At 42.4% G+C, this 24,684-nt stretch overlaps 1 protein-coding gene across 1 annotated transcript in view; it reads right to left on the bottom strand.

The window, feature by feature from the left end:
• Window positions 1–24,684, bottom strand: part of LOC126175625 (sialin-like) — a 122,613-nt gene that overhangs the window by 60,068 nt on the left and 37,861 nt on the right. Inside the window, exon 3 of the mRNA XM_049922509.1 lies at window positions 2,093–2,326. Coding sequence (XP_049778466.1) covers window positions 2,093–2,326 — 234 coding nt within the window. The remainder of the gene's footprint in view (window positions 1–2,092; window positions 2,327–24,684) is intronic.

Genomic DNA, 24,684 nt, shown 5'->3' with positions numbered 1-24,684 from the left:
TTGTGTATTTTTTGTAAGGAATCTCTCATTTGTCTTCATGGTTAGAAGGGAGAACGTTGGACATAGTCCCTGCCCAGATAACTGTAATCGTTTCTGGCCGTCAATAATGGAACTTCTTCCTTAGTAATCAGCAACGCTGTAAACTTGTTCGGTGAGGTAGTTGTAACCAGAATGAAACTGCACTAGGTGGTCAGACGCGATTAGTTGTAGACTAACGATATTTATATTCCTAAATGCATGGGGGTTAGTATGCCTGTGTTATCAGCAAACATCACAGATTTGAAAAGCAAAATTTTTAAATTTTCTCATTACTACTGAAATGGATGTTATCTTCATTGATGGTGGACTTCACGTGGACAGAAATAACGAAGTATTTCTTTTGTTATAAATGTCCCTCTTAGGAACTAGCTCCAACATTGTGAATAATCGGAAAAGAAAAGGATCAGTTAACCTTCCCGTAACCGGTGATCTAAAAAGAACGACAGGCTGATGGTTATCCTGTCCCTACATTCTTATAGTGATACACAGACGTGCACAAAGTAATCCTTTCAGCTTTTCGCATTATTTGCTTCGAATGTTAATCCTGAAAAGTAGCACAAAACACGGGCCTCCACTTGTCCATATTGATACTACTTCGCAGTCGTTTCGCATGATATTACCGATGTGGCAGTGACCCTCACCATTACGCCACTGATCGTTGAGAAACGATTTTCCTGTTTATACCATGTACTGCTGACTAAATATCTTGGCAACTGAAAAAATGTATTTGCTGATCTAGATCTTAAAAGTGTAGCACATAATATCTAAGAAACATGTCGAACGCCTCTCTTATTTACTTCTTTTGTCTAATAAAGGTCTTACTAAACATAAGGTTAAGATTAGGAAATACTGGTTGATAATCGAAGATATACAGTGAGTTTTGAAAAATAAGAGGTTAAAATTCCTGCAAGATGTAGTATTGGTCAAATCTAGAGGAAAACTTCCTGCAGTGATATGTCCCGAAACCAATATCTGTTGAGACATGGGCCAGTCTGCCCCCTCATTCTTATCTGTCTGTTGTGCAGAAGTAGACGCTATAGGCAGTAAGGTCTGGGGTCTCCACGCATCCTGACACCTGCTTCGCAGTAAATCATGCACTCTTTGAAATACTTTTGGTTCCATGCAGATTGCGTCACGTTCTTTGGTCGCATGTCCTGTATGGCCATTACTCTGTCTATGGGTTGGGTACACATCGATTTCTTTAAATGTTGCCATAGCCAGGAACCCAATAGGTCCAGGTCCAGCGAACGGGAAGGCCGCGCTTCCAGACCTTCATCTCATCGTCCATGAAACGGTGATGTGTAACAACACCATCCGTAGAAAATGAGCTGATGACTTGTCGCGCACAAATCACAGTCGTCGTCTTTCTGCAAGAGTTACGTTCTCTAATAACGCTGATAGTTCATCAAGCAGAAATCGGTGAAACACAGCACATGTTAATCTGTTTGGTAAAGTATATGGCCCAATAAGTCCTTCATCGACACTTCCTTCCCATACCTTTATACTGAAGCAGTCCTGATGCCTCACCTAATCCGCTATATTTATGGTAAGGGGAAAATTTAAAGGCGCTGGTGTATCTCCAACCCATCGACAATATGCTGACGTTACAGAAGCGTGTGACGCAATGTGAGTGGAACCAAGGATATCTGAAAGAGTTCGTAACTCACTGCACAGAAGGGCTGCGAGACGTATGATAACCACATGCAGCCTGTAGTGTCAGATTCTACGTCATAGACAGATGGGAAGGAGAGAACAGATTGGTGCATGTCTCATGAGATAATGGTTTCCGGACTTACAATTGCAGGAACTTTTTTCCAGTTTTAACGAATACTACCTCCTGTAGGAATGCATAACACCTTTTTTTAAACACGTAGCACATTTAATTGTAATTTAAATCACATGGTTTTTGTCTGGCACGATATATTGCTACTAGTGTTTTGAAATTGTATATCAGTATATTCTAATAAATAACTATGTCTTTAATCAGCGACGTAATTGGTATGTACGGCGTTCATCAAGTAAACTAATACATAGAAGGAAACAGTGAAAGTACCTGAGCGAGTCCCTGGCAGAGCCTGTTAAAAAACAGTACATAGTAGCCAGCCCACGCTGACTGCGGTGTGAGAATCGCCAGCAGAGACGAGACAAAAATGCCGACCAGCAGGACGACCTTACCACCGAAACGGTCAGCGAGCACACCTCCTGGGATGTGACCAATCGTGTATCCGTAGTAGAAGCCTGCGAGGATCTCTCCTTGCATCTGCTTGTCCCAGATGAATTCCCCATCCTGCAATTGGGATAAATGTGCATTTCGTAATATCAGTGAGAACTCTACTGGCGTTTTGACACGATGTGAACCTACATAAAATATGTTTATTTTGCGTCGCAGCCAGAAACAACAAGGCCGGTAACTGCCGCGAACCAAGTAGCGCGTGCTTACCAAGAGCGACGCAAAGTCGACCGCCGAAAACACGTTAGGGAGCCAACGTTATGACTACACGCAACATCAGCTCACATTAGTACTGATGTGCACAGCCGCAATCGTCTTAAACAACAATACACACAATCATAAATCAAAATTTAAAATCCAAATCCAGAAAGTGATGTTATAGTCATATTTGGGTATCATCCTAATTACTAGAGATGAAAAGCTTGTAAGTCTATTTAGTTATCATCTGAGCTATGTCTTATAAGTCTGAGTGTGGGACTGTAATTACCATATTTGTGTCAACAGCAAACATTAACTTTTCAACCACTCTTCAAAGACCTAGGAAGAATTTTTTGTCGATTAAAAATTGGCTCAGATGTGAGCTTATGAGGACCCACCAGTTATGTTCCCCCTCTCTGATATTAGTTTCATGCCTGTGAAACAGCCTGTAGTGAGACCATCTGCTTTCAGTTTTGAAGATCAGACTCCATTCATGAAGAGAGACATCTATAAATGCACTAATTTTTTATTTTGTCAAGCAGAATTTGTGGTCCTACATTCATGAAAAGAGATATCTATAAAAGCATTAATTTTTTTTTGACAAGCAACATTTGTGGTCTACACAATTAAAGTTTTCGACAAGATCACTAAATATAACAAAAGGGTTCTGCATCCTGTTTGACTCTTCTAGGACTTCATTCCTGATATCTTGTGTTATCTTGTCTGTGGTGAACCCTTCACGAAACCCAGACTGAGAGGCAGCTAACAAGTTCTGCTCAGTTACGTGGGTCAGTATTCTGTCACAGCCTACACCAAATATATAGTGCGATAGGTATATGTAATACAAAGATGATTTGCTTATCTTCAGTTTACTGAATTAATATTTAAGTCTATTGGTATGTATGCCGAGTTTTTGATTCCTTGAAGGTAATCCTAGGCACCGCCAAAAACATAGAAACTTTAACGTATGTTGTACTGCAGCACTACTTAGATATTTACATGGTTGTCAATATGTATAGTATTACACTGTATTGATTTCTTTGTTTTATAAAACTCGATAATGGGATAACGTAGTCCCCAAATATGTTGTGTTTGTTATATCACACCTTTGACAATGGTGTGGTAACATTTTCAGCGCTGATTCATGGAAGAGTTGTGCGGTGACTTCACAACAAAAGAATCACACAGTTTCAGCCTTTCCAAAAACATCGATAATGTTGAATGAAATTACCAGGCAATGAAAGTAATAGACAAGTTCAAAAACATGACAATGGAACTTTTCAAAATGATTAAATACACAAAATTCAACAAAGAGTGTAGGCAGTTAGTAATGATTCCTTCTTTTTCCTGCTTCTCTTGCGCCTTTGACCCGCGTCGGCGCTAGGTCGGCATGGTTATTAACGGATTTGGCATGGTTAGTTCAAGGCGTGGTCGTACGCCTTACCTGTCGTCAGCCCGTTGCCACCCAGGACGGAATATTTGTACCTCAGGTGCCTGTGTGGCGTGTTATTCATATGAAAGTGAGTGAAAATTTTCTAAATGTCTGTAAATCGTGTGGATTAAGGTACCAGCACAGTATTCGCCTAGTGGGGTGTGAGAAACTGTGTAAAAACCACATCCAGGCTGGCCAGCACACCAACCCTCGTGCTTAAGTGAGCAGGCGGATTCTATTTGGGGCCAGTGCGCCACCTCTTCCCATAAGCGGCACTTTAACAAACGTGACTATCCAGTGGGCTCGGCAGTTAGTTGTGATTCCAAACTACATCGTATATCAACGTCAAACTAGGATACTGAAGTAACTGTACAAGGAAATGGAGCGAAAAACGGAAGCAGTGTGGTTACATACAGAAATAAAGCCGTTATATATGAGGAAAGACGTTTTAAATAGCTAACTTTTTTACATAATTTTACAAATAGCCCACAGGCAGAACCTCAATACATCAAATCTTGAGTGGGAGAAAATTCATGGCATAGTTTGTAAGGAGCACTGCAACATCTGTACAAAACAAAACAGCAATGAAAAATCTGCATAGGTCACAAACTAAACAAACTCCTAGACAAGGAACTAGTGAGATATGAACATAACTGTACATACATAACTCAAAAGAATAAGCAATATGACTCAAAAGAATAAGCAGTATAAAAAAGAAACTGTCAGAAAAATGGGAAATAAACAAAGAGGCAAATATGTCACACAGTTTTCATTAAAAAATGAATGCATTGAAAGAAACTCTTCAAATTTTCATAGACAACAAAATTGCACAACTGCACAAAGACCCAAGAAACAATTCCATAACAAAATGAATGGACATTTTAAGAGAACACCTTTCTTACTTCCACAATATGAAAAGAAATACGTACATCACCTATGCAGCATGGAGTGGCCGAGCGGGTTGAGGCGCCATCTCACGGATTGAGCGGCCCCTCCCAACGGAGGTTCGAGTCCACTCTTGGGCATGGATGAGTGTGTGTGTGTGTGTGTTGTTCTTAGTATAAGTTAGTTTAAGTAGTGTGTAATTCTAGGGACCGATGACCTCAGCAGTTTGATCCCTTAGGAATTGGCACACACATTTGAACAGTTGAACATCACCTGTATGAACTGCAAACACCCATATTAAGATCCCAAACTAAAGGGAACAATGAAGGATGTTCAGTGCCACCTATAGTTAACAATGTGAACCGCCCTAGTTTGTATGCACAAACTACCTCACAAAATCAGTCAGTTTCTAAAAGAGTATTTCACAGATAGGATAATATATACTATAAAAAGGGGAGCCATACTAGACACCGAAATAAGAGATATAAACATTCCAGATGATGTCCGTTTTCTATCACAAGACATCAGAGCCCTATTTTCCAAAGTCCCATCTAAGGAATCCACTGCAGTAATAAAGAACGATTTAGTCAAGTATATAAAGTCTCCATAAGCTGAAATTATGGAATTTATAGAATTACTAAAACTAATACTCAACTTCAGTTACTTTGCATTCAGTGGTAATATTTATCAACAACCACATGGGCTAGGCCTGGCCTCATAATTATCTATCACAGCAGACTTTTCCATAAACTACCTAGAACAAAAAGAGGTCTAGCAGTTAGGAACCCTGCTTAACAACATACTGTGCTACAGAAGATTATGTAGGTGATATCTTACTTTTAGTCAAATGCGACACCAATAACATCATAAATTTGTTGTGTAATGTACACAAAAAATAAATTTAAGTGCTGAACACAAAAAAATAATAGCGTTAATTTTCTAGATTTTCGCGCAGGAGATCACAATAGGCCCAATTTCAAGATACACAGAAAAAAAAAACACAGATTTCAGTATCACAATTCCTGTCACATCCTGTCATCCAGATATACACAAAAAACTGCATACAAAACAATGGTACGTAAATCAAACAAAATTACATTGAACGAGAACGACAGTTTGTTTCATGTTCAGTGGATGATTTGTCCAATTAACAATAATGAGATAGAATGAGTGATTTTACATTCACATTACATTTTCAAATGTTACTAGGGCTATATACTTACAATCTACAATCTTTTGACATCATTAAACAAATTTCAGTGGCTAATGACATTCCCAGACGAATGATAAACGAAATGCAGAAGCAAATAGAAAAGAGTTAAATAAAAATAGTTAAAAGGAATCATTAATACAATCAGGTGTATGGCCTGCATACTTATGCAGCGATCATTTTTTAAATCATAGCTAACCTACTTAGATCACATAAAGTGAAAATAGCTTTCTCCACGAACACCATACTACAACAAAAGTATTGTACACCTTGAACAATAAAAAAGATAAGTTCTTGGACACAGGAATATACAAAATCACATGTATAAGTTGTTCAAGCTCCTACATAGGGCAGACTGGTAAGGATTTCCGGATTATATATAATGAATACATCAGGTGTTTCATACATAACCAGTTCACCAAACTATCAATAGCAACACACACACAAAAACCCTGTAGGCACATTCAAAAACATATAATAGGAGCTTAATATCCTACACCACTCCCAGAAATCGCATCCGGTGGATTTAATTAAGGAGCCGCAATTTTTGTACACGACAAAAAGCGAAGGGGGGGGGGAACTAGATAGTGAACAGTTAATATTTTCAAATGTTTCTCTTGTGTGTAATAACTGCAGTAAATTCAATAAATATTTTCATTTCTTTCTAGACTCCAAACATTAACAACAAAATAGAACATAAAGCACGTAATACAATAAATTTATGATTGACAACTTTAAGTAAATAATGTAATCCACATTCACTGTAACACCGCTGAATGTATCCAAACACTTTATGAAACCATCCCGTCATAATGTCTCTGTAACATATTTTGATTTCAGAAAGAAACAGTGTTAGTGATAGTTTACACGCTTGTGGTATTCTGCGTAACAGAGGAGGCACAGTATCTGAAGACAACTATACTACTCCCAACATTAGCATTTCAAAGAACATCCTAAGATTTTGTGATCGCAGTACAACTCAAACAGACGACTACAGTGCGACAGAGGCAGAAAAACACGCATGAAAGATATCACACAAAAGACTTAGGTCAACAAATGCACTCGACAATCAGAATAAATTCTCGAAACGCCTCGTGCTGAGCATGAACAAGTGTGTAACTAGTGCAGTGTTTTATTATTTAGATCATTAACAACATGGTTGCAAAATTTCCAAAAACATCGATTTTAATGAATGGAATTAAGTTATGTCTGAATATGATTGTTTCTTAGTGGGTGCAATATTTTCTGTCACTGTTAAGATGTAATCATTGTATTTGGTACCAAATGATCTGATTTCTATCAGACCAACATTCTGAGGCCTCAGTTGCATTTGGGTCGCAATTTTTGTTTTTTGTTTGTTTAATTATGTTCCAAACTGTTTTGGCCTTATTAGTGAAACGTTTTATTTTTGAGATCATAGGGCACGATTCTTGCTTGTCGAATGACAGGCTGGAGGATTTTACAGTTCCTGTGTTAATGGAGTTTCAACTCCTGGCTGCAGGTTGTCTCTTAATTAGACAGAGCGCTCGCTTCTTGCCCTTCATATTTTAATCCCAGAAGTAACTCGTCTCTGGCCCTTGCTTTCTTTCTCTTTTATCATTACTTGTTACGGAGTGGAACAAAATTCTGAGTGTTGTAAGAAAACGTTAAGGCATATTTAAATTTTCAATGCACATTGTCTACTTCAGAAATTTCTCCCTAGTATTCTTCCAGTAATTTCTCTCCCAAATCATAGTTTATGGTTATGTGATACAATTATTTTCTTCTGTGATCTATTATTTATTGTTAACATTTGAAAATAATGTAACTGGATAGTATTTTTACGACTAAATCTCTAAATGATGTTGGTTCTAAAAATAAACTGTCGATCGACACTTCACAGTGTCATATAATCCTCGTAGGGAATTTTACAGTGAACAGTAATTCATATACGATTCAGAGACCTAGAGTATAGCTAAACGTAGAAAGGGAAACTATTAACATCTGAAAGAAGAGCAATGAGGAAGATGCAGGAACCGATCTTAGATAAAGGAGAATAGAGAAGGAGGACGAACGAGGAAATCTACCCCTTGATGCAACAACCAACAATCCTACAGAAGCTAAAGAACAGAAGAGTCCAGTGGCTGGGCCGTATAGCCGTTATGCCAGATGGAAGGCAGTAGAAGAAGGCACTTGAGGGGAAACCAAACACCAACACTCCATATGACGACAAATGCAGCACTGGATGGACGACTCGACGAAGGACCTGTCAGCCCAAGGGTTGAAGAGGAATCGAGCACAAAACAGAGACGAATGGAGGCAGTTTGTTGTAGCGCCGCGTGATCTGCAGGTCTTGTCATCACTGGATATGGTATGTTTAGTAATCCAAAACTGGATTTGGACAACAATGGTGCCCTCGATAAATACTATCCGACGGAAAATCAACATTAAACTCTCCACAAATAATAATTGCTTAGTTAAGTTATTAAAACTGTAAATAGCTGATTTATGAAGCTTAAATACATCCTGTGGGTACCCCGTAAACTGCCGCTGCTACAGGTTTATGCGTCTCTTGCTCCATTATTGTGGCACAGCATTTAGAGAGTTGTTAAAAACAATATTCATTAATTTCCAAGGCCTGGGACATAACTCAGTTTTATAGCGTATGCTATTGCTACCCCTTTCTTATTACTAGTTCTGCAATAGCACGATATCAGCTTGTATCAAGGATGTGGACATGAAACGGGAAACAGCAAGTAAAGCGTTTCTGGAAGCGAGAAGTCTGTTAACATCTAATATAAATTTCTTCCCTGAAAATATTTTTGCTGGAGTAAGGTACTATATGGTAGCGAAAACTGGACGATAAACAGTACAGTCAAGAACAGAACAGAAGCTCTTGAAACGCGGTGCTACGGAAAATGCTGAAGAATATACGGATTAATCGGATAACTAATGAAGAGCTAGAAAATCGAATTGGGTGAAAAGAAATTTGAGACACAACTTGAGTGGAAGATACGATAGACAGATAATCCTGATGTATTGAGGAATAGTCATGTTAGTGACGGAATGGTGAAGGGAGGAGAGTAGGGGGGATGTTACAAATTGTACAGGTAGCCCGAGGCTTGACTACAGTAATCGGGCTGAGGCAGATGTAAGATGTAGGCTGCACTTGCTTTGAACACATGAAGGACCTTACAAGAATGGACTACCATGGAGAATTGCATCAAACCAGTCTTTGGACTGAAGACCACAACAACGACATCCATCAATATGTCTGCTAAACTTCAGTGATTCCATCTTATGTGCTGCTGTTCCAATTAGGGTTTCATATGTGAGAAGTTCATCTATCTTGTTACCGATGCTTCTAAGTTTCCGATGGAAGATAATAAATGCATTTCATTTAATGTGTGTGGCTTTCTCCAAGCTGCAGTATTTTTCCTTCTTTGCTTGAAGCTATTTCAGCTTTAACTCCGCTTCCGGAAACGAGTGAACAGCAAAATATACAAGATGCCGAATGACTAGCTGCTAGATTTTATATGTGCTTTGCGAACCGCTTCTTAATTGTAACTACTAGAAGACAATAACAGTGCAGACTGAATATGAGTATCCAACCCTGCAAAATGACATAAACCGTTGGAGATATGTAAGTTCCCTTTGAATCATAAAACCCCAGAAACGTAGGTGCTACAACGCTGGCATAGATTAGAGAGGTGTTGGTCGTGTGGGTGGAACATTATTCTGCACTTTACTGAATTTGTAGAGTCTCGAACTGTCTGCGAATTTGCTGCTGCTGCTGTTGTTGTTACTGCTGTTGTAGTTGTTGGTGTTGCAATATTAGTTGTTGTTCCCACAATTCAGTAATTAGGCACGCTCGGGCAGGAGTTGCTCGTCGCCATGTTTGTATCGGAGCATGACACAAATTAAGATGGTCACTGCCACCAACCATGTAGCTTGTGGATATCAAGACCGACGCAAAGCTGTTGGCCGGAAATAACGTATAGAGCAAACGTTATAACTGCAACTAATGCGTGCTCAAATCAGTGACTACGCACAATGGCAGAAAAGTCCTAGGCAGCTCAGAGTTCAGATACAGAAAATGAGGTAGAGGATAATAGTTTAACTTCAAAACACAAAAGGGGGGGGGAGGGTCTGTTACATTGTTACTAACCCATCGTAAACTTAACTACTTTATATTTTACTCAAAGGGCATTTTAAGTTACAGTTTATGTACCAGTTAATTTCAATGTCTACAGTGGTACTTCAAATAGAAAATAAGTTCAAAATTTCCTGGCTTATACCATATACAGACGATACTAGATTGGAGAGAAACTCGAGTTGGTACCAACTGCGAGGGCTTAGTAATCTAGGGTTAACATAAGGTCAGTGGCGAGGTACGGACTGCGGATCCGACCGCCAAGCAGGATATTTTATTACCTGCAGCGTATGAAATGCAAACCGGTTGCGACTCTTTGCAGCGACCTACGGCCTCGTGGTTGCCACAGGCGGAATTATCTGTTACACATATGCTATCCCCGCTACTGCCTGAGTCAATTTTCACGTTGTTGAAGTGGATAGCTGTTAATCTGTATGGCCACATTTCGCGCCCAAAATAGCCTAGGGGACTGGCCACCTTCCGTAATGAAAAAAAAAAAGGAAAGAAATTTCCGAGTGAATTTTTCACGGAGACGATGGGATAGTTGTGTTGCCACACATGGAAAAAAAAAACACTGACGTCATAACTATGTAGAAACAGATCGAGAGGAAAAGAAATAAGAAGTGGCCATTGTTTCTGGCTGCTATGCAGGCCCCCGGGTTCGATTCCCGATACTACTGGGTATTCTTTCTTGACCTCGTTATGCCAACTGAGGAGCTGCTGAAGTGAGAAGTAGCTGCTTCAAGGTCTGAGAAACTTACAACGGCCGGGAGAGAAGTGCCGCTCCATATGGTACCCGAAGGACGACTTTGGTACAGACTGGCTGAATATCCCGATGGCCCAGTAGATGGAGCTCTAGGTTTAGTTTTCCACTCAACATACATATCCGAATTATGTGAAAGATGTTGCAGGAGTATGATCGCTCCTGAAAGCACCTGAAAGCGCTATTCGATGAAACGGTATTTTGAAAATACCTTACAAATGCAAAATAAGAGCAATGGAACACAGCCGGATTAAATCAGGCGGTGCTGCGGGAATTAAAAATGAGCCACTGGGAATAATAGACAAGTTTTACCATTTAGCAGTAAAACAACTGATGATAGAAGTAGAGAAGATTGAGAATGCACATTAGCAATAGACAGAAAATAATTTTTGAAAAAGGGGAATCTGTTAACAGCGAATAAAAAATCAAGTGTTAGGCAGTGTTTGCACAAGGTATTTATTCGAAGTGTAGCATCACAGAAGAAAATTTCGAAATGTTATGGCGTAGAAGAATGACGAAGTCTAGATGGTTGGATCGCATGAGGAGGTATTTTATTGAATTGAAGAAAAAAGAAAGTTACGGTACGACGTCTATCAAACAAGAGATCGGATGATGCGACATATCCTGCGGTATCGAGAAATCGTCAGTTTGGTAAGGGAGGAATTTCATAAAGGAAGATCAACGCTTGAATGCAGAAAGCAGGTGCATATGGATGAAGATTGCAGTTGTTACACAGAGCCGGCCGGAGTGGCCGAGCGGTTCTAGGCGCTGCAGTCTGGAACCGCGTGGCCGCTACGGTCGCAGCTTCGAATCCTGCCTCGGGCATGGATGTGTGTGATTCCTTAGGTTAGGTAGGTTTACGTAGTTCTAAGTTCTAGGGGACTGATGACCTCAGAAGTTAAGTCCCATAGTGCTCAGATCCATTTGAACCATTTGTTACACAGAGATGAGGAGGCTTGCATAGGATGGAATAGCGTGGGGAGCTGCATCAAATTGGTCTTATGACACAAGATCACAGCAAAAACTACCTCTTAATTGTTTTCCAACACAGGTTTAAGTCACGCACTAATATGATAACCTAAATTTTAAAGGTCGAAGAAGAGAAGGTCTTTCATTCGCATGTTCACCAAACTATTTTGGATCTTTTCAGCTGTATCGGTATATCAACTGTCACTGTGAAAAGTACAGTCCCCTCCAAAAAACATGGTCTACACATCAATGCAGTAATGAGATTCTCTGGGAACTGAGATGTAGTACGCTGACTTGATTGAAGAAACGTTCTACACAATGGGACGAATACAGGCTGAATCGTATGAACCCCCTTTTCTTCTCCATATGTAGGCAGAATGTATCCGTGATGATCATACAACATTTCAGGTATTATGGAGAGGGGGAAATGTGTCACTTTGAGAAGAAGAAGTCAGATCCGAAAACGGTTTAGTTGCGGGTTAACTTTCGTAGTAGAATACGAAAACTACAAATCACTGTTTGTACGACGCGTTTACATGATTGATTATAAACGTTGTTGCCAACATTGTAGGGAAGGAACCCCGTTAATACACTCCTGGAAATGAAAAAAAGAACACATTGACACCGGTGTGTCAGACCCACCATACTTCCTCCGGACACTGCGAGAGGGCTGTACAAGCAATGATCACACGCACGGCACAGCGGACACACCAGGAACCGCGGTGTTGGCCGTCGAATGGCGCTAGCTGCGCAGCATTTGTGCACCGCCGCCGTCAGTGTCAGCCAGTCTGCCGTGGCATACGGAGCTCCATCGCAGTCTTTAACACTGGTAGCATGCCGCGACGGCGTGGACGTGAACCGTATGTGCAGTTGACGGACTTTGAGCGAGGGCGTATAGTGGGCATGCGGGAGGCCGGGTGGACGTACCGCCGAATTGCTCAACACGTGGGGCGTGAGGTCTCCACAGTACATCGATGTTGTCGCCAGTGGTCGGCGGAAGGTGCACGTGCCCGTCGACCTGGGACCGGACCGCAGCGACGCACGGATGCACGCCAAGACCGTAGGATCCTACGCAGTGCCGTAGGGGACCGCACCGCCACTTCCCAGCAAATTAGGGACACTGTTGCTCCTGGGGTATCGGCGAGGACCATTCGCAACCGTCTCCATGAAGCTGGGCTACGGTCCCACACACCGTTAGGCCGTCTTCCGCTCACGCCCCAACATCGTGCAGCCCGCCTCCAGTGGTGTCGCGACAGGCGTGAATGGAGGGACGAATGGAGACGTGTCGTCTTCAGCGATGAGAGTCGCTTCTGCCTTGGTGCCAATGATGGTGGTATGCGTGCTGGTGAGCGCCACAATCAGGACTGCATACGACCGAGGCACACAGGGCCAACACCCGGCATCATGGTGTGGGGAGCGATCTCCTACACTGGCCGTACACCACTGGTGATCGTCGAGGGGACACTGAATAGTGCACAGTACATCCAAACCGTCATCGAACCCATCGTTCTACCATTCCTAGACCGGCAAGGGAACTTGCTGTTCCAACAGGACAATGCACGTCCGCATGTATCCCGTGCCACCCAACGTGCTCTAGAAGGTGTAAGTCAACTACCCTGGCCAGCAAGATCTCCGGATCTGTCCCCCATTGAGCATGTTTGGGACTGGATGAAGCGTCGTCTCACGCGGTCTGCACGTCCAGCACGAACGCTGGTCCAACTGAGGCGCCAGGTGGAAATGGCATGGCAAGCCGTTCCACAGGACTACATCCAGCATCTCTACGATCGTCTCCATGGGAGAATAGCAGCCTGCATTGCTGCGAAAGGTGGATATACACTGTACTAGTGCCGACATTGTGCATGCTCTGTTGCCTGTGTCTATGTGCCTGTGGTTCTGTCAGTGTGATCATGTGATGTATCTGACCCCAGGAATGTGTCAATAAAGTTTTCCCTTCCTGGGACAATGAATTCACGGTGTTCTTATTTCAATTTCCAGGGGTGTATATCATGAGGGATGGCTGCAATCCCATGAACGTCCTGCGGCTGTGAATACAGGCCCATCTCTTTAACACGGCTCACTGACTTCCATCATGTCAGCTATAGTTTGCGACTGCGAAGTTCTCCAACCACAGCCCCCCCCCCTCTCTTCCCACTCCCAGGACTTAATCCATATGTGCTCATAACCCCTCTTTACCGCAAATGCGAAATTAGGTGCTGTGAAACATATAAGCAGATTAACTGCTTTGTAAAACAAATACTTTAAGTTGTGAATCACTGGGTACTTAGGTATTATAATTTTATTGGAAACTGTATGATATAAAAATGTGATGTACATTATGTGGGAGAACCCGTATGAATGTACTCCTACGGTGAAACCGCAACTGCCTGGAATGCAACTCGTCTCCCTCTGTTTGCAAACATTGTGTCCATTTCTGAAAAGTTCTAAATATTTCATTACTCTGTTTATACAAGTTGGACACCAGAATAATCTAAATCCAGCCATAATACTGCTCATAGGCCGAATATTACATCTACATGACGCTTCTACAACATGCTAATGTTAGTAAAATATTCTTGTCTCGTCGCAAATCCAATTGCTTCCAGTAACTTCTGCTCCTATCTGTATTGTTTGCACAGGGTATAGACGGAAAAGTCAAAATATTACGCTCGGCATCTTGACCGTCTAGGCTTACCAGCTTCTGTCCTACAAAACAAAGAATATGTTTTGCAACATATAAATTTCAACATAATAATTCCATCTTCTTCCTTCCGCATAGGAATGGGCCGTTCACGTTTCTGTCGATATACAGAATGCGGGACGTAAAACCGGCTCCTCGTACGCAACGATAATGTTGCAGTTCGTGCGTGCACCTCAATAATAATGGAAAACCAGAAACGTCGTGCAAGCAGTCGCTTACGAACTAACCATTTTCTTCTCATGTACGGACACTGTACGGAACTTTTTTGTTGTGTAAGGCAGCTGCAGCCGCAGCCAGTGAAACTTGTCGAAACTATTTGAGAAAAATGCCTCGTTGTGAGAAGTCAGGTTAGTGTGAGTGTGTGATAATACTGTATTCGTTAGACCACCACCTGCCTGCACGCCTGAATTAGATAGGCAGGTGCAGGAGATAATGACAAGAAGTCCTCGTAAGTCAACCAGGAGATTGATTCATCAAGTTCATGTGAGTGAGAGAAGCTGCAGACGTGTTTCAAGGGGACTGAAGTTAGAACCGTACAGGATAAATGTTGTGCAAGAACTGAAGGAGTCTGCTCTGCAGAACAGTGTGCATTTCTGTTCATGGCTGTTGATAAATGTTACCAGTGGTGTCTTGGACCCGCTAAGGCTCATCATGAGTGACGAGACGTCGTTCCATCTGTCTGGGTACATAAATTCCCAAAACAACCGATATCGGTCGACAGAAAATCCAAACGTGATCTACCAGATACCCTTGCATGACAAGAAGATTGGTGTTTAGTGTGCCATTTTGTGCCATTTCCGCCATACGCGTTATGGGACCCATAGTCTTTGAGACGACAGTGAAGAGTAACGAATATTTGGGAATCATGGACGAGTTTTATTCGCACTTGACAGAAGAGGACCGCCAGTTGTGTTACTCCCAGCAGGACGGTGCAACATGCCACACATCAGTTGCTTCATTGCCTCGTATGCATGAGACTTTTACGCCAGACGGACTATCAGTAAAGACTTGTGACCTCCTCAGTCATCAGGCTTGTCCACTTCTAACTTTTACTTGGTGGCTGTTAAAGGGAAGAGTAAACGAAACAAATCCACACACAATTCGAGAACTCAAGACCAGGATCCAGGATGTCATCAATAGCATCACAACACAAAAACTGACAAACGTATATATGAATCTCCTCAAGAGTGGTCACATTTACGCTGAAGTGAGCGGAGGACACTTTCAGCACCTACTTTGAAAGGTGAGTAATCATATTCAATACATTACATTTCATTTTATGTTCATGTGTTGACTTTACAGGCCAGTTTTACGTGCTAAGCTATTGGTCTGAGATAATTCCTGGAGCATTTAGTATTTCGTAATTCTGTTTTCACTCAAACTGTGGAACAGTCATCACGAAATAAGGTATAATCTACATAGCTATATTAATTACAGCCTTCTCTGAGCCATGGATGTTATGGAGATGGGATGGCTTGCGTGCCTCCTTGACACAGATAACCGTACAGTAGGTATTGAGGAGTTGCTATGGTTCCTGAAGAGGGACAACAGCCTTTTCAGTTGTTACAGGGCCAACAGTCTGCATAATTGAGTGATATGGCCGTCTAACATCAGCCAACACGGCCCTGCTATGCTAGTACTGCGAATGGCCGTTATTTTTCGCGAGGACATGCTGCTCTACTGTACAGTCAAATGATGGTGGAATCCTCTTGAATAAAATATACCGGAGGTAAAATAGCGTTCCGTTCGGTTCTCCCAGTGGGGGCAATCACGACTGTGTCGTCATCAGAACAAGCAAAACTGGAATTCTATGGGTTGGAACATGGGTGGCTCGATAATTTAATAAGGGAAATGGATAGATTGAAGTTAGACACAGAGGCAATTAGTGAGAGAATTAGCGATGTGCATGGGAAGGGAGATGGGTACAGGTTTATAAATACAAAATCCAACAGGAGTACTGCAGGAGTAGGTCTAATAAGGAATAGGAAAGTAGAACTGTCGGTAATCTTCCATGAACAACCCAGTGAATGCATTATCGTAACCACGACAGGCACTAAGCCAATACGTACCACAATAGGACAAGATTATACAGGATTCAAATGGTTCAAATGGCTCTGAGCACTATGGGACTTAACATCTGAGGTCATTAGTCCCATAGAACTTAGAACTACTTAAACCTAACTAACCTAAGGACATCACACACATCCATGCCCGAGGCAGGATTCGAACCTGCGACCGTTGTGGTCGCGCGGTTCCAGACTGAAGCTCCCAGAACCGCCGGCTTACACAGGGTGTCCCAGGAGAAATAGTCAACGACCATTCGAAGAGAATATGTCTAATAAACAAGGGCTCTAAAATGCGTATGTTAAGAGTTATAAGCACTTGTTCATCTTCGCTACTGTGAAACACTTCTCTTCTATTGGACAAGTGCTCGTGGCTCTAAACGTATGCATTTTCTAGCCTATGTTTACTAGGCTTTTTGCTGTATACTGATCATTCCTCCTGGAACACCCTTTATGCCTCCTGGAACACGCTGTATGCCTACTAGGTGATGAATTGAAAGAATATATGATGAGATAAAAGAAATTACTGAGAGAGACGGAAATTGAATTGTGTTGACAATATGGAACTCTATAGTAGGAAAGGGTGAGAGAAGGAAAAAAATTAAAGAACATAGATTGGACGAAATCAATAAAAGAGGAAGCCACCTGGTAGAACTCTGCATAGAGAATAATTTAATGATCCATAGCACTTGGCTTGAAAATCACTAAATGTACGTGGAAGAGGCCTGGAGGCACAGAAAGGTTTCAGGCAGACTAGTAATGGTAGACAAAGGTTCCGAAACCAGCTTTTAAACTATAACACATTTCCAGGAGCAGTTGTCTACTCTGAACATAAATTACTGAAGATGGCTGATCAAGAGGCGAAAGTACAAAACCCAGTAGAAATTCTTGGATAAGGTACGAGATACTGGATCTAATTGACGAGGGGAGATAATACAAAAATGTAGTCAATGAAGCAAGCAAAATGGTGTGGAGACGTCTAAAAAATGAGGCTGACATGAAGTGCACAATGGCGCAATGGCTGTACGGGAAATACAAGGATGTAGAAGCATACATATCTAGGGAAAAGATAGATGATGCCTGTAGGAAAATTAAAGAGACTTCTTGAGAAAAGAGATGCTGTCAACCGTCTGTCTCCTTCTCTTCTGCTGGTCAAGTGACACATGATCTGAATGGAATCAGTTTACGTCAAAAATGCGAACAATGTTGAGATAACTTATTCCAGAGGTTTTTGCGGTTTCTCTGGAGTCAACAGCTGCCATAATAGGTACGAGGAGCGTTCAATAACTAATGAATCACATCTTTTTCTGAGAGCAGATTGTTTTTATTCAGACTTGAAATACAGCATATTATTCCCAATTCTTCTGGCTACGAAAGACTAGTGTTCAGCATAATCATCATTAGGGAGGGAACTGGGCTAGGATAGTCTGTGCAGCTGTGATTGCCACAATGCTATGTTGATATAGTGGTCAGCACATCTGCCTAGTAAACAGGAAACCTGTATTCAAGTCCCATCTGGAGCACAAATTTTAATTCATTGCTTCAGCTTCTACCCTTATGGAAGATAAAGTTCAGACTAATAAGTCTCCAGCAAAATGTAACTCAATCACAATCTCCGTTTAATGCGACAGCCTTACGCCACCTTACTTGTAGGGGCTGTATGCCTGCATGGTTCGACTCCAGTGGTCGACTTTGGAGGCAACGTCGTACTACATCAATAACCTCCCCAACAGTCAGGTACTGCTTCCCATGGAGTGTATCCTTCATTGGGCGAAAGAGATAGTCGTAAGAATGTGCGAGATACTGGCTGTATGGTGGATTGGGAAGAACAGTTCAATGTTTTGTGAGCATCTCTCGGATGTGAAGACTAGTGATGGGCCTTGCATTGTCATCACAGAGAAGAAGAAGTTCGTTTGCATTTTTGTGGCTATGAACACGTTAAATCGTTTCTTGAACTTCCTGAGGGTGGCACAATAGACTTCAGACATAATCGTTGCACTGGTGGACGAGAATGTCAGCACTACCAACAGAGACGTCCAGTTGAATGTCCGCACATCCCAACATTTTAGAGTCACAAATGTGTGCGGCCGGTCGGCATGCGGGAGACTGGACAGGTTTGCGCGACCTTGTTGCGGTGATGATAGGCGCCTCGCCCGACGACTCGCCACGCTTTCACTCACTGCCCGGTCTCTGTAAGCATTCGCCAAGCGCCTATGGATAATTGCGATGTTGTAGTTTTTTGCCGAAAGAAACTCAATGAAAGCTCTCTCCTAGAAACGCACCTCCGGTACAGGGGCCATTTTGAAAGCGAAGTTTAGCGTCGCTACCAATCGAGAGTCCTTGAAACTGTAGCGGCTGAAGCGGGAATATTCCACGATGTCCCACAGTAAATTCCGCCTTTTTCAGCATAAATTGGCCGAGAAAAAAATGTTCAGATTACATACTGAACGCCCCTCGTAATTCCTTCGCACCGCTCGTTGCAGGCTTGCACCTTACCTAGTATTCCAGTGCACTTCCAATAATTATTCTTCGAGTCCTCCAAATGGTTCCAATGGCTCTGAGCACTATGGGACTCAATTTCTGAGGTCATCAGTCCCCTGTAACTTAGAACTATTTAAACCTCACTAACCTAAGGACATCACACACATCCATGTCCGAGGCAGGATTCGAACCTGCGACCGTAGCGGTCGCGCGGTTGCAGACTGTAGCGTATAGAACCGCTCGGCCAGTCCAGCCGGAGGTTCGAGTCCTCCCTCGGGCATGGGTGTTTGTGTTGCTCTTAGCATAAGTTAGTTTAAGTTAAAGTAGTGTGTAAGTGTAGGGACCGATGACCTCAGCAGTTTGGTCCTTTAGGAATTGACGCACATACATTCAGCACTCGACACATTTAAATGACACAGACTGAATGTGAGCTATAATTCCTCTGATGAAATAGATCGCGGGTGAGCTGCCGGGTTTTAGCGTCCAACGGGCTCAATATTTAGCAAAGGACCAAGTTGCCTTAAAACAGTTCCTCTGTGCACCTTTTCAAGCCGTTATTATTTCGGTGTGACTATGATTCCAGCTTATGCGACGTGACGATTTCCTTATTTGGGTATCGAGGCACGAACTTAGGCATAAGACAGCGATCGGTTTCATGTTCAAAACAGATAAATTCACAGTTCTAATTATTAAAGCTATTCCGGAAATATTAATCAGATTTTCAAGCGCGAATCGCCATTGGATTCGTATCTATTATAACTACGATACTATCAGCAGAATTACTACAATTCCATTGGATACGGCGAAGTTGATACCGATCTCTCCGTATTTAATATACGGTACATATTCAAAAGTAGCCGCACACCTTTACGTAATGCGGAACAGATCACAAGATGTCACGAGGCAGACCCGCCATAATAAAAGGAAACACTTCGCATAGTGTTGTCAGACCTCTACATGTATTGACAAGTTTTGAAACAAGTAATGGCAGGCACACATAATGAACAGTTATAAAATCACGCAAGAAGATTGAACGTAAAACTTCAAGTGTTGAGACTTCATCCAAAACTGAAACCGAAGAGTATCCAGTACTGAAGCTCAGTGGAGAACCAGTAACATCAAAATGGAAAGCTCAGCGATTTCCAATGTGGACTAGTCATCGGATGCCAGCTGAGTATCAAATCCATCTGGTACGTCTCAAGCTTTCCATATATGCCCAAGTCGACTGTTGGTGATGTTACTATGAAGCCAAAACTTGAGGAACAGAGCACAGTTAAACCAAGACCGGCAGACCTTATTTACTGACGGAGAGAGGCCGTTAAGCGTTGCGTAGGGTGGTTGCAAAACATGAAATCAGCAGAAGGAATCACTCCCGAATTCACAAGTGCTCCCAGCAGTCCATCTAGTGGTATGACTGTGCGTAATGAGATAAAAAGAATGGGATACAATGGTAGAGAACTCCTCATAAGCCACACAATTCTGTGGTCAGTGCTAAATGACGCTTTTGGTGCCGTCAAGACCGTCGCCGCTGGCCATCCTATAACTGGAAACGAGATATTTGGAGCCATGAATCGCCAATACCCTTTGGAAATCTGATGTAAGGGTCTGGGTTTGGCAAAAAGCCTGAAGAGCGTTACATCTAATGCCAACAGTCATATATGGAGAAAGTGATGCTGTGGTATCGGGATATTTATGTGGTTAGCGTGTGGACTCCTTATTGCACTTAAGCAAACCCTAAATGAGGACGTATATTAACACAATATACAGCACACTGTACTGCATATAGTAGAGGAAAAGCTCGGAGTCGATGGTTGATTTTATCAGCACGACAATGCAACCTACCAATATCCACAACCTATCAATGTCCACTAATACGTCTCAAAATACTCCTCACCAGACAGTGCAGCAATGGAAAGGGATTAAGTACTTCTGGCACTTCTTCTGGGAGAAAACAGAATCACACCATAAACTGTCCACCAAATAATTCCTCCTAACCAGTACGCACCCTGTTTCACAGCTGCTTGTTGTTCCATAAGGCATCCTGCCCTCAACACGTATTTATTTCCCTGACCTAATCTTTCCACAGAACGCGGTCTCGTTACATACCTGTGCAAACGCTTGGTTCCTAATTTCCAACCCCTATTACATCCTCGACTCTCATCACAACAGCACCGTAAGAAACAACGTCAAGTTGCTGATAACCTCCCAAAAACATGACCTTCCTTCTTTTTCAACCATACTTCAACTTTTGTACCTCTACCATGAACAGATGAATATTGCGACACACAACCCTCTTTCACTATAAACAGCGTTACCAGTCTTACTTTCTCAAACAAAACTTATTTGTATATCTTTTCAGTCCTGTATATCAGTCTCTCACTATTACGAGGGTTGTCCAGAAAGTAAGTTCCGATCGGTCGCGAAATGGAAACCACAGTGAAAACCAGAAACGTTTCATTTGGAACAATTAGGTACACCTTCCACCTACTTCTCTAGATAGTCGCAGCTCCAGCTTCGAGTGGTGTCGTAGTGTTGTGCTAATTTTCCAATATCCTCGTCATAGAAAGCAGCTGCCTGTGCTTTCGGCCAGTTTTCTGCACTGGTCTGCAGCTCATTGTCTGTGGAAAAATTTTCTCCTCACAGCCAGCGGTTCTTGTGAGCAGAGATGAGACTCAGGGGGAGCCAACTACGGACTCTATTGTGGGTTATCAAACACTTCTCATCTGAAACGCTGCAGGAGCGTCTTCACTGCCCCTGCAGTGTGCGGCATAGAATTAGCATGTAAAAGGAACTGCTCGACAGTTGTGTTATGTGGGCTACATGACTCAGGCGAAATGTCTAACCAGGCCCTCATACTTGGTGGGAGACGCTATTCCCTACGCATCTTTACATGCTCACTGTTCACTGAAAACTGAAAAGAGCCAAGCGACACGTTCGACGCGCATACTAGAGACACTGCCCAACACACCTGTGCAAAGCTCTACCGGATTTTCCCAGTGGTTTCCATTTCGCGACCGATCGGGACTTACTTTCTGGACAACCCTCGTACTTAAGTTCAATTTTTAAACACTGAAGAAAAGTGCGACTATGAACTAGACCTGTAAAATATTGGAGATGTAAAACAGTCCTGCATTCGGATATCCATGTGTGATCTACTGAGGAGGAAGTTATTCATTAAGAGAGCCGAAGGTTTGATGGCTATCAGATACCTAATAAAGAACTTTTTTCCAGAGTCATCGGTTGTCTGGTTGGTTTGATGCGACCCGCCACGAATTCCTCTTCTGTGCCACCCTCTTCATCTCAGAGTAAGACTTGCAACCTACATCTTCAACCATTTGCTCCATGTATTCCACTCTGTCTTCGTCTACAGTCTGTACCCTCTTCAGCTCTCTCTGGTACTATGGAAGTTTTATCAGATGTCCTACCATATAGCCCTTTCTTCTTATCAGTGTTTTCCATATATTCCTTACTCGCTGACTGTGCGGAGAACCACCTCATTTCTTATCAGTCCACCTAAGTTTCTGCATTCTTCTGTAGAACCACATCTTAAACGCTTCGATTCTCTTCTGTCCCGATATCCCCACAGTCCACGTTTCACTACCATGCAATGCTGCGCTCGAAACGTACGCTCTCAGAAGTTTCTTCCTCAAATTAAGCACTATGTCTCATGATAGTAGAGACATAGGAATGGCCTTTCTGCCTGTACTAGTCTGCTTTTTATGTACTTATAGCATGGGGGACATAAAACCTAAGATATACAAAATCTAATCGTGGGGAAGAGAAACTTATGACAAAACTTGAGAGATAAATTGTTAGGCAATAAGAAGGGGTCAGTGTGGTAATGGAAAGAAACGAGGGGCGGTAAAAATTGTAGAGGGGTAGAGGGAGGCCAAGCGTTGTCATAGCGAGCAGATGCAAATAGGTCTAGGTTGCACTAGTTATTTAGAGATGAAGAGACTTGTACAGCGTAGACTAGCACGGAAAGCTGCATCTAATCAGTCTTCAGACTGGAGCACCAACAACAACGAGAATAAAAAGTGAAATTTGCCTACAAATTAACAAGATATTCTGGATAGATGGAGAGTCCACAGCAACAACAAACTAGTGTTTCTTGGTGAAGGCGGGGTGGGGGGGGGGGGGGGGGGGTAGTGCTTCCCCCTGTCGATGAAGACAATAAAAGATGTACAGAGATATCAAGTATTTGTGTGGAACTCGCACAGCCTGGAGTCAAAAATTTGTATTCAAACCATATAGCGGTCGGTGTGGCCAAGCGGTTCTAGGCGCTTCAGTCTGGAACCGCTAGACCGCTACGGTCGCAGGTTCGAATCCTACCACGGGCATAGATGTGTGTGACGTCCTTAGGTTAGTTAGGTTTAAGTAGTTCTAAGTTCTAGGGGACTGATGACCACAGATGTTAAGTCCCATAGTGCTCAGAGCCATTTGAACCAAACCAGCCGGCCGTGGTGTCCGAGCGGTTCTAGGCGCTTAATTCTGGAACCGCGCGACCGTTACGGTCGCAGGTTCGAATCCTGCCTCGGGTATGGATGTGTGTGATGTCCTTAGGTTAGTTAGGTTTAAGTACTTCTAAGTTCTAGGGGACTGATGACCTCAGAAGTTAAGTCCCATAGTGCTCAGAGCCATTTGAACCAAACCATATAAAAATGGATTTCAGTGTTCAAAAATATATCGGCTCAACCACTTGTTTATAGTGTAAAACACTAAGATTGACGCGTTTCGGAAGTCAGGCTTCCATCATCAGAATAATAAAAAGTAAAAGAACCTGTTAAAACTCGATAAAATGGAACATGCGCCGGCCGCGGTGGCCGTGCGGTTCTGGCGCTGCAGTCCGGAACTGCGGGGCTGCTACGGTCGCAGGTTCGAATCCTGCCTCGGGCATGGGTGTGTGTGATGTCCTTAGGTTAGTTAGGTTTAAGTAGTTCTGTTCTAGGGGACTTATGACCTAAGATGTTGAGTCCCATAGTGCTCAGAGCCATTTTTTGTAACATGCACCAGGCACAATAAAATTGATAATAAAATTAAAACATCGTGGTTACTTCCCTTGTTGCAGCCGTGTCTTCCAAGGTGCATCTCCACATAGTCCTCAAAATATAAAAAAACTCTAAAATGGTTACGCCTATGGTGTTCAACATCTAACCACATGGCTCTCTCCTCTATTGTCGTAAACCTCCCGTGCGTCTTCGTTGATACCACACACCACGTAGCCAAACACGACACTGAAACGCGAGTGAGCTCACGCGCAAGTAAACAAGGAAGTCGCAGAGATGTCTATACAAACAGATAACGTATACATGTTCCAAGGACCTCGTGAAATGATGGTACCCTACCAATTGCTAAAAATGTAGTTACTAAAAGAAACCAGTGAAATGTTTGAAAAAGTTATTTGTATCACCAGTTAGCTGTTCATTCCGTGTGTTCTGATTATCCACGCTATGTATCGTAATTTCCAGCTGTTCTAGTAGATCCAGATTTTTGCCTATGTCCTATGTAAAATAACGAGATCCTGATCTATTCCCAACATGGGGTGTCCCGTTTCCCAAATATGCGTGACTACAGCTAATTTTTC

Source organism: Schistocerca cancellata, chromosome 3 (genome assembly GCF_023864275.1).
Source record: "Schistocerca cancellata isolate TAMUIC-IGC-003103 chromosome 3, iqSchCanc2.1, whole genome shotgun sequence".
Taxonomy (NCBI): Eukaryota; Metazoa; Arthropoda; class Insecta; order Orthoptera; family Acrididae; genus Schistocerca; species Schistocerca cancellata.
This window is presented reverse-complemented; position numbering and strand designations above follow the sequence as displayed.